This window comes from Pelobates fuscus, chromosome 2 (genome assembly GCF_036172605.1).
Source record: "Pelobates fuscus isolate aPelFus1 chromosome 2, aPelFus1.pri, whole genome shotgun sequence".
NCBI lineage: Eukaryota > Metazoa > Chordata > Amphibia > Anura > Pelobatidae > Pelobates > Pelobates fuscus.
In genome coordinates, this window is record NC_086318.1 from 119542183 (window position 1) to 119554071 (window position 11889).

Sequence of the window (11889 nt, forward strand, 5' to 3'; positions counted from 1 at the left end):
CTTGTATTTCACATATAGGGTTTTATTCACAAAACATCAATTTTTTATGTATTAAAATATCGGCAACAATGTGCTACTTGAACAAAATAACCAACTTAGCTATAGTTACTGCGTGGTTATTTTAGCTACATTTTGCAATATTGTTTTCAATTCACAGCAATTTAATAGTAAATAAACCCCACATTGAGGTGTGTGGTCGAATTGGAGCCATGTTAGTTCATATGAGAGAAAAGAAGAGCCTTAATATTTTTTTCAAGCACAACTCAGCAGTACATAAGGATGGTCACATGCCACTAGATCAGCTGTGGAAGACAGGTGATGCAGCTAAAAATATTTTTGACACATACACAAATTTTTTGACACGTACACAAAAAGATAATCCACAATAGATTGATTAATTCAATAAATATAGCATTATAAAACATATTAAAAGGTGCTGCATTGAAAGACCACTAAATATGAAAATGTCTAGCCTTTGTAATAAGTGTATTACGCCCCAGACAGTAATTACAGAACCATATTCAACAAATTAGAGAAACTGACCTCATTTTAACCTGCTTAAAATTTCTCAGAACTTATTATTTATGACATCTTCACTGCCAAATTAGTTTTGAGAATATTACCATCTCATCTTTGTCATTTAAATATGTGCAAAGGGATGGCACCAATGATTCAAACAAAAATACCCCAAATTCTATTCACTAGACATATACACATACATTTAATAGACCTCAAATTCATCTTAAAAAAATGTATATGGTAACATTCAGGTGTTTTTTTTTTGTTGTTTTTTTTTTATGTTGTGTTTGTCTCACACACAAATGCATGCACAAAAAACATACCGTATATACTCGAGTATAAGCCGACCCGAATATAAGCCGAGGCCCCTAATTTTACCCCAAAAAACTGGGAAAACTTATTGACTCGAGTATAAGACTAGGGTGGGAAATGCAGCAGCTACTGGTACATTTCTAAATAAAATTAGATCCTAAAAAAATTATATTAACTGAATATTTATTTACAGTGTGTGTATATAATTAATGCAGTGTGTATATGAATGCAGTGTGTGTGTATGCAGTGTGTGTATGAGTGCAGTGTGTATGAGTGCAGTGTGTATATAATGAATGGAGTGCAGTGTGTGTGTATGAGTGCAGTGTGTGTATAATGAATGCAGTGCAGTGTGTATGTATGTATGAGTGCAGTGTGTATGTATGAGTGCAGTGTGTGTGTATGAATGCAGTGTGTGTATGAGTGCAGTGTGTATGCAGTGTGTGTATGAGTGCAGTGTGTGTGTATGAGTGCAGTGTGTGTGTATGAGTGCAGTGTGTATGCAGTGTGTGTATAATGAATGCAGTGCAGTGTATGTATGAGTGCAGTGTGTATATGAGTGCAGTGTGTATGTATGAGTGCAGTGTGTATGCAGTGTGTGTATAATGAATGCAGTGCAGTGTGTGTATATGAGTGCAGTGTGTATATGAGTGCAGTGTGTATATGAGTGCAGTGTGTATGTATGAGTGCAGTGTGTATATGAGTGCAGTGTGTATGTATGGGTGCAGTGTGTGTGAGTGCAGTGTGTGTGTGTATGAGTGCAGTGTGTGTGTATGAGTGCAGTGTGTATGCAGTGTGTGTATAATGAATGCAGTGCAGTGTGTGTATATGAGTGCAGTGTGTATATGAGTGCAGTGTGTATGTATGAGTGCAGTGTGTATGAATGCAGTGTGTTTATAATGAATGCAGTGCAGTGTGTGTATGAATGCAGTGTGTGTATGTGCAGTGTGTGTGTGTGAGTGCAGAGCATTGGTGGGGGGTGGGCATTTTATTAATTATTATTTAATTATTATTTTAATATTTTTTTTAATGTTATTTTTTTTAGGTAACTATTTTTTTTATTTTATTAATATTTGTATTATTATTTTTATGTTATTATTTTAATTATTTTTTCCTTATTATTATTTGTTTTATTATTACTATTTAAATTTTTTCGTCCCCCCTCCCTGCTTGTTAGCTGGCCAGGGAGGGGGAGGGGACTCTCGCGGCCGCGCGGAGCGTTGCCACGGTAACCCGTGGCAACGCTTTGACCCCGCGGCTCTCGCGAGAGTTGCAAAGGAAGCTGACCTGGGAGCTGCACGCACCGGAGAAGAGAGAAGGGAGCTGACAGGAGCTGCTGTGAAGGTAAGTAAGAGCTTCCTGACAGCCCCCGGTCCATATCTGTATTATGGCAATGTAAATTGCCATAATACAGACAAGTGACTCGAGTATAAGACGAGTGGGGGTTTTTCAGCACAAAAAATGTGCTGAAAAACTCGTCTTATACTCGAGTATATACGGTATATACATAAACATACAAGCAATATTTCTCTTTGTCTCATAAATAGAAACATTTTGCCATATTGTGTTGCTGGAGCCATGTGTTATTTCAGGCAATTGGGCAACCAACTAATTCAAACTATATATACAAATTTAGATAAACCAAAGTATTTGACATGATGCAGTTCAAACTTTCCATCTGCCCATCTCATCACCAATATATGCAAACGTTTGTTGTAATGTTTTTAAACTTTGAGGTCAGCTTTCAAAGTTACATGTGGTAATTTCTTCCTTATGCATGTGTTTACTTCTACATGCAGCACTGCAGAGGTTAAATTATGATATGTAGCATACTATGGCTATGCTAAGTCAGCCTCGGATACAAAATGAATACAATTATAATGATAGTTTCCCTTTGATTGCGGGCTTCAGCCATCACAGCAGTGGCGTACTAAGTGAGGGGTGGAGGAGGCAGTCCGCCCCGGGTGCCACCCACTAGGGGGGTCTCCAGGGCACATTTTCATACCGCTTACAGTATGGTTGCCCAGTGAAGAGGGGCCCAGGAGTCTCCACATTGAGCAGCAGCATGTCCTCTGTTCTCGTAATCCACGAAAACGCTGCCACGCATTGCTTTGGCAACCTGCGACAATGCTCTCGCGGATCGTGAGAACAGAGGACATGCTGCTGCTCGATGTGGAGACTCCTAGGCCCCTCTTCACTGGGCAACCATACTGTGCCACCCGTCCACAAGGGAATGTAGTGGGCCCCCCCTCCCTGGAGACAAGGGAGGGGACACACACACATAAACAATACACACTGCTCACTATACACACTCACACACCATACGCACTACACACACACACACAGCATACACACCACACACACAGACAGCATACACACTACACACACACACATCATACACACTATACACACACACAGCATACACACACACACACACTGCATACACACTATACACACATCGTAAAGAACCAAAGGTATCACTTGAATTAAAAGTGACCACAAAATAAAATTTCCAATCCACTCCAATAAGATCTTAAAGGAAAAAATAATAATAAATAACAAAATAACTTTATTAGTGACTCTAAAAGGTACTAGGACAAATTAAACAGTGTAGCCTGATAAAAGGGGAAACAGCCCTGAGTGAGATGCTCAATAATTGGTAGTCAGTAGTAAAGCATACCACACTAGTTACAAACGGATTTGGCAATATGAGAACTAACTGAAGCGGTAGCAATCTCCCCCTTTATGTGTTTAAGCCCTCATGGAAGTATATACAGCACTGGCACTAGACCTTCAATCTCATGTAAACACCTTTGTGGGTATTCTATGCTTATATTCACAAGGTGCTGCGGGGAAAATGCTCAGGAAGGCTGCAAAAGGGGAAAAAAGAGACATACAAAATGTCTAGAGAAGGGGGATAAGAGACACACAAAGGGTCTTGAAGGGAATGAGAAACACATAGGGGATGGGGATGGGCAAGTGAGAAAGAGACAAAAGGGTTGGGGGAATAAAAGGCATACACAAATGTGCAAGGGGAAAAGACACACATAAAGGTGCTGGAGAGAAAGAGACATACAAAGAACTGTGAGGAGTAAAAGACACACAAAAAGTAAGAGACACGTAAAGGAGCTGGGGAAGTAAGGGACACACATAAAGACTGGAAGAAAGTGAGAGACAAAGAAAAAATGGAAAAAAAAACACACAAGGAGTGGTTGTAGGAGACACAAAGGGGAAACATTGGGATATGATACACTAAAGAGTATGTAAGCGACAAAAGGAGGAAATAAATTCAAAGGGGGTAAAGAGACACATGGGTGAATATGCATTTTTTGGGGGTGAGGGGCAGCAAAATACATCTTGGCCTGGCTAACAATAATCCTTGCACCAGCCCTGCTTAAACCCATATGTAAGTGCTACAGAAGATTTCAGCATTAATTGTCCATTCTGCTTGGCAGTCTTTTATCCCGGCATGCATGCGCATTGAAATGACACATGCTCTATCCCAGCAGACATGATAATATTTGCATCACGTACATACTCATCCTCTGACTCTGTCCATAGGTCCGTGCATAACATGAATACAGTTTGACCTATGTCATTTTATATAGAAACATTTTTATAGAAAAATATAGGACACCAAACCAGTGTTGGGACAATATGTAGTATACAATTATTATGAATTTAAATCCTTATATTCTTTAGTGGGGTCTAGTAAAATGTACTGATATTCTCCCTCTTCATCTTTAAAGTGTTTAAGATGAATGCTCACTTGCTAAATTTTAACATAGCATTAGATTAGTTATTGCTTGCATATGCATGTGTGTGTGCAGCATTGGTACTGCTGGATGTTATGCCAATTCTGCATGCATCTGTACAGTATTTCTTTGTTATCTGCCCATGCAACACAGTCATTGCAATACATAAGTGCAGAAAAGGATAGCAAGTATTTTACCATCCCTCTATAATTTACCCCAATAAGCACTGCAATAGTGCTTACCAGGAGGAAGGAAGAATGAACTCTTTTCCAGAAGGGACAGTTTCTCCTTAAATAAAACTCTAAAACTTGATATATTTTTCACGTAACATGATATGTATCTGCATAATATCATCGGGTTTATGATGTCAACTTTCTCAAACAGCCTTACATGCAGTGGCAGTTATCTGCATATGGTTGGACTATATGTGTAGCACTCAAAATGCCTTATCTTTAAATATGACTTTGCAATGTTTCATCAAGGTCAGTAAGAATGGCAACAAAACACCATGATGGCAAACCTGATGCTCAACTGGAAATGTCTCACTACAAAATAGATGAACTATGGATAGAGTAGGATTAGTAGCTTTTAATTATGAGAACTCTATTTAAAAATAGCACAGGGATTAACTCATAAATCCTGTAAGGAACATCATTGTTTGTTGAAGTAATGGATTTCAAATAGGTATAAAACATAAAATTGTAAATAAAAAGTAAATCTCCAAAAAACATCTTGTGCTAAAATAACATCTCAAATGATGTGTAATTGTCATGTTGTGAAAAATGTAAACAGTAAAAGTGAAAGAGCCGTGAAAATTTTTTATCAGTGAAGCCAGCTCTAGAAGCACATGTGCAAATTGTTATGTAATTCAAAACTATGTTTGCTTTAATTTAGAACAGCTGCAGCTTTTGACACCATTTGTTGACATTCTTGTAGGAGATGGGCAGATAAAGAAAAATCTATAAGGACACAAGGTGCTAAGATCATCTCCTGCTGTCACCTAATGTCCCCCTGAGTCTGTAAGAAAACAATATTCTAACATTCTTTTTGGCATCGTGATTTGAACAAATGCCCATAACTTCATTAGCAAATTATTTTACACAAGCTGCTATTATAATTTATTATAAACATGAAGAACTTACCCTGTCTTAGCAAAGTTTGCCCAATATTTCATTACAGATCTGCTCAAGGTTTCCTCTGCTCTTGTATAATTAAGTCTTCTATGCATTGGAATTCCAAAGACAAATTCTATCTCATATCCGTGCACAACTCCCATCCAACTTGGCCACGCAAGTTTGGATGATCTGTGGTTGAAGAAGTATAAGTAAGCACTGTTTCCAAGTTCTGTATTTCTTTTTGTGAATTCCAGCAACGGACATATAAAATTGTAATCTCCAGCGATCTCATTCATTAAATCACGATTATGAACAGGATTCTGTTCGTCCTCCCAGTTTGTGTAATGGAAAATAATAGAGTCTAAAGCAAGTTCTGTTGCTTTATTAAATGCCAATTTTACACTTTCCTGAAATTGAGTTTTGTTTATAAAACTTTCATGATCTTTGCTAAATCCAGGCAATTGATATACTAAGAAATATGAGCCTTCATCCTTATTGACACCAGTTAATATCTGCGTATTTTTTTTAAATTGGCCAAGTTGTATCAACACTTCAGGTTTATCCATGAGAAAATCTCCATCAACTGATGGAGGAAAATGTATTTCTATTAAAGATGATCTGTGTCTTATAGCTGAAACTGATTTTTCAACTATTTCCTGAGGAGTCTTATTACGAAGGCAAGCAATTATTTCAGTTTCATTTCTGAAAGAACAGCTCAATAGATTTGCCAAGCCTAGGGCTCGGGTTTGGGCCTCTTTTTTAGTAACTACCCCCCAAGGTGCATTAGCAGTTCCACTCTGCATTATAGCTCTTGTAAAAAAAGGGTGACTTTTAGGAGAAAGCAAATGATAACTAACTGAGACTCCACCAGCACTTTCTCCAAAAATTGTTATGCTCTTTGGGTTCCCACCAAATGCTGCTATGTTCTCATAAATCCATTGCAGGCCTAATTTCTGATCAAATAGGCCTGCATTTCCTGGAGCTTCTGGATTATCAGGAAAAGCCAGAAATCCCAATACCCCAACTCTGTAGTTCATTGATACTACAATAACTCTTTCGGTTCTGGCCAAAAACTTTCCATCATATATATCTAAAGAAGATGTCCCAGTTTCAAAACCACCACCATATATCCAGACCATGACACTTGCATTTTTTGGCTTTGGGGTAGGTATCCAGATATTGAGATACAAACAATCTTCACTTAATTCGGTATTTGGATTCCACATCTCAGCCCCAGAAAATCCAGGGAATGTTTGATCTACATATTGATAGCAAGTGTTTCCATATGTTGAAGCATTTCGGACCCCTTGCCATGGTTTATATGGTTCTGCTTTTTTAAACCTCAAGGCTCCTACTGGTGGTTCCCCATATGGAATTCCAAGAAATGCTGTTATTATTCCAGAGAATACTGATATCTCTATACCTCTTATTTTTCCATATTTAGTATTTACAATGGGTTCATCATCATCACAATAACAGTTAATAAAAAACATACAAACTACAGTAAAACAGATTGCAGAGATATTCTTTCCTTGTATCAAATTGTGCCACATTCTTGATAACTGAAATACACAAAGCATATTTAGTCTTAATAGAAGCATTAGAAACATCCCGATAATTCTGCAAACATTTATAAATAATATTTTAACATGTTATTTTGTAGTGAAAATAAAATGTGTTATTTATATGTGACTGGTTAATTCATGCTTGCACTCATTTTTGCATACAGTAATTTAAGGGAAATTTACATATTTTAGATAATGCATCTTATTGCCATTTCTTACATCTGTATAAATTATAAGCATAATAGTAAATTTATATTTCTACTATTAACACAAACACAGTTTTGTTTATAAATGTTTTTGTTTTTACACGTGATGCATACTGTTATAATGGAAAAATATCCATTGAGGAATTTTGAATAATTCAGAATAACCCACAAGACCAGGATAGGGGTTTCTTTAATATTAGGGAAGCACAGAACAAATATGACCTGGCTTTTTCCGAGATTGGTAGATGTTGCACAATTGCTATTTGCGTCTTCTGTCATGAATTCAGTTCTTTATGTGATTTTTCATTGGAGCTCTACTAAGGGCATATTTTTAATTAGAGTGAACAAATTATGACATACTGCTGACTGCTATTTTCAGAACTCTCACCAACTTCAGGGAGGCAAGGTGTCAGTCACACCAATCAATATATGCATATACACAAATACATATCTATTTTTCATTTTAGTTTTCATTTGGCAAACTCTTAAGAATTAATTTGGGATATAGCAAAACAGTTACAGGATTGTTTATTAAACAAGGTATTGTTGGAGATTGTGTTTTTTGTGGTTTAAAATTCACAATATCTTTGTCAGTGGTACACAATTCTCAGTCTATCAAAAGTTTTTTATTTAGCAAACACAAATTGTTTTGCAAACTGTTCACCAAAATAACATTTAGAAAAAAATAAATATTTGCCACATTTGAGATTGTTTTTCCAATTCAGTTTTTTCGCACAGAATGTTCAGGAGTTTAGATTCACACCCCAGCCATATTATCATAAGGCAACATTAACTACATAATTCAAGTATGTAAGGCCAGATCACATCATTTATATTACATGTTCATGGTTATACCTTAAAATCTACCCCTAAAACACATCAGACGAAAGAGATAACTACAAAATTCAGATTCCAACCGAGTGTTCAATAATGTTGCTGGTGGATTAGCTGTAATGCTTAAAAAAAAAATTCAAAAACTCTATATCATCGTACTCCTTGGGGTTGTTTTAATGATAGTTGTATTTTTAATTGTGCTATATTGAAGGGCTAATATACTGCTATACGATATATACAAATAATTCAAGTCTTGTAAATAACACACATTTGTGTGTATATCGTGCTATGCTTTGAAGCATTTATTCACAGCCTATTTTGTGTATTGAAGCCACTAAAGAGTTAAAGGTTTGTTACAGTCATATATTTAGACTTTTATTATTAGAATGGAAAATAATTAGCTGTCATGTTAATAAATATTATATATACAATATGCTGAACGCTCTGGATGTCTATTATTTATCACATAACGCTACCCTCGTGTAACCTTTACATATTTATAATAGTTGATTCTAATATAATAATCCTGTAACTAAAACTATTCCTGTTCAGATTTATTTTTAGCTGATAATATAATAGGAATTACATGCTTAAAGACTGGCAGTAATCACCAAGGAAGAATGGGACTTTTTTTTAGCGAGAAATATAATACAAAGCTTTATTTATACAGCAGTTTTCTGCTTTACACATCATAACAGTAAATCTTTTGTTACCATGTGCATGTTTCCTAATAGAAGAAAGGGAGCGTTGTTTACACCAATTCCCATAAAATCTAAATTCAGCCAACTTTCCCTGGTATTTGCTTTTTTTTTTTTTTTAACTTTTTTTGGGAGGTGGAGGGGAGCGGGGGTGTAATAATGGATGAGGCTCCTTGCATGTATTGCTAATTAAAGTAATACATTTTTTTTTTTTTTTTAAAGACATACAATTTCAATTTTAAGTATATATGAGTGTTTAATACTTATGACGAACAAAGCAGATGTGCTGCCTGCACCTGTTTTGAACAAAAACTCTATAAAAATATATTTATTTTACAGGGAAAAATCTATAGCACAATTCAGATAGCTTTAGCAAAGATTTATTTAGCATTGTAATGAAAACAAACCATTTGCAAAGTACAAAGTCTATATACCCTGTACATTCAAATTGCAAAATATATTTAAAATATAATATAATCAACATGTAACACACAAACTTAGAATGTGATGTTTTTTTTAACAAGAAAACATTCTTTATAATAGCAAACTTGGAGAGGAAAGGAAAGGGAATAGAGAGAATGAGAGAAAAGAAGAGGGAATATAAAGAAAATAATCAAATATACAGTATTTATTAAACTATAATAGATGTAAGTTATCTTATTAAAATTCTGTAGGAAATACACATAAGATAAAAAATGATACTTTGTTTTCAATTACACACACACACAAACACACACACACACACACACACACACACACAAATAAAGCATATTTTTTATTTTATTTTATTCATATCTCCTACATAATGTTGATAAGCTAAATAATTCAAAACAAATACATAACCACCATAAATCCTTCCATTAACAACTGTGACAACACCACGTAAACATGTTTAAAAATAAAATCACTATTTATTTAAGCAGCAGAATTGCACTACAAAAATAAAATTTGCATCTTAACTATTTAGCATGTAAATACATAGGAGCAGTTCATTTTGATATGGAAAAGTAAACAGGGAGCACAATAAAACAGAGATATTAAAGTTGTTTTTCTCTGCTCAAATGACAGAAACCTGAAATAGGAAGAATGAACAAGAAAAAAAAATGCTCTGCTGTATAGAGACATTCAGAAACACTTACCTGTAACAAGGTTGCAAAGTTTTAAACAGTGATGATCTTGAGGTGTTTAGTAACTAGTTATGCATCTGCTGCTTCAGTTCTGTAAATTGGATAGTACTGACATTAATAGAAACTGCCTCTGAATTAAAGCTCGCGAGACTTGGCAGCAGGCAACATGATCTGGGAACAAGCGAGCTTTACCATCTGACATCTGCTCTATGCATAAAAGTTGATTCAAAGTTGTTATTTTAACTATTTGTGTTCCAGAAAGATAGTCATTGGATTTGAAAGAGATCATCAGTATAATATTTTTAACTTTTATCCTTTCTACCTTTAGGTTAAGCATAAAAAACTGTTCTATTGAACAGTTATGGTTATAAACATGAGAAACATAATAAACTCAAGTTCCTCAAGATATTAAGAATTATGTTCAAAGGTATATTGTGGCTGTACTATCCCTCTAATAATATATAGAAGTGTTATTCACTAAACAATTCATTTACTATATATATATATATTTAGTTTGCTATTGTGGTAATTTTTTATTTATTTTTTTGCATTATTTTACCTTTAAGAAAATCGTACTTTTCTGTGGTTAAATGCCTTTCGCAATCATTGGTGAAATAACCAACCTATGGAAAAACCTGGTTTAGAAGATCACTTTTTACATATGATTTGCACTGTTGGTTTTTTGAAAAATAGCAAAGGGCAATGAGGGAAAAGTTAACGTGCTCTTTCAAGAATAAATGAAAGTATTAAAATTAAATATATTGTCTCTTAATCATACTTACCTAGCGAAGAAAACTAACATATCACTAAGGCTGTCCTTACCGTCCTGGCATTATATTTTTACTCCAGAAATCTATTCTTTAAAACTTCTACTTGTTCCTGTGTCTGCACAATTTCACTTAGTCCTTCAAAACTAATATTCTGGAATGATAGACAGCCCAGAGTGTCAGCTAGTATTTAATGCATAATTCGCATAAACCTTCTTGAGGAAAATTCCACCCTGAGGTCTTATAAGCAGCTTTACAAAGGTATTCCCCTACTATTAACATATTTCAGAAATAATATTACCTATTCTTCCAAAATATCATTTGCAAACCTTCTATAGATGATCAGATTCACACCCCAATCATGGTCAGCTCATATATAGCTGATCTTTCCATCAGGCCATAAGGAGGTTGGCATAGCTGGGAACAATTGTTATCCTCATAGTGGTACCAAAATTTTGGTGAAAAAACAATTGTCAAACCTAAACACATTATCACTTAAAATTAGTAGTATGTTTTCAACTATAAAGTTAATTTAATCTTGGGTTCATAGCCCTGTCGTTTCCAATATGTCTCTACTGTCTTCACTTCCCTTGAAATGTTCAATTCATGTATACAAGTTGTTTACATCACACATGAACAATTTATTTACCCATTCAACTGCTTTTAATTGTTTAAGGAATGTATGGTATCCTTAAATGTGAACTTTAAACCTTCAAACTTTAATACCAATAAAATATAGAGAAATGTATATTCTGTCAGTGTGGTGAAGGCTCAACATTTGACAAAATATGGAACAGCCATATGTGTCTCGGAATTAAGTTGTGCACAATCTTCTGTGGATGTGAACTTTATATTATATATTTATAACAGAAGATGAAAAAATGCATATTTTGTCAAATCAATTTGCATATGCATTTACTCATTTTTATTTATTATTTGTATTTTTAGAATGTTTAATGAGAGCAACAATTACTATTATAAACTAGCAATTGGT

At 34.9% G+C, this 11889-nt stretch overlaps 1 protein-coding gene across 1 annotated transcript in view; it reads right to left on the reverse strand.

Moving 5' to 3' along the window:
- Positions 1 to 10223, reverse strand: part of BCHE (butyrylcholinesterase) — a 97693-nt gene extending 87470 nt beyond the window's left edge. Inside the window, exons 1-2 of the mRNA XM_063442612.1 lie at positions 10141 to 10223; positions 5726 to 7260 (exon numbers count right to left, since the gene is read on the reverse strand). Coding sequence (XP_063298682.1) covers positions 5726 to 7251 — 1526 coding nt within the window. The 5' untranslated portion in view covers positions 7252 to 7260; positions 10141 to 10223. The remainder of the gene's footprint in view (positions 1 to 5725; positions 7261 to 10140) is intronic.
- Positions 10224 to 11889: the final 1666 nt, after the last annotated feature.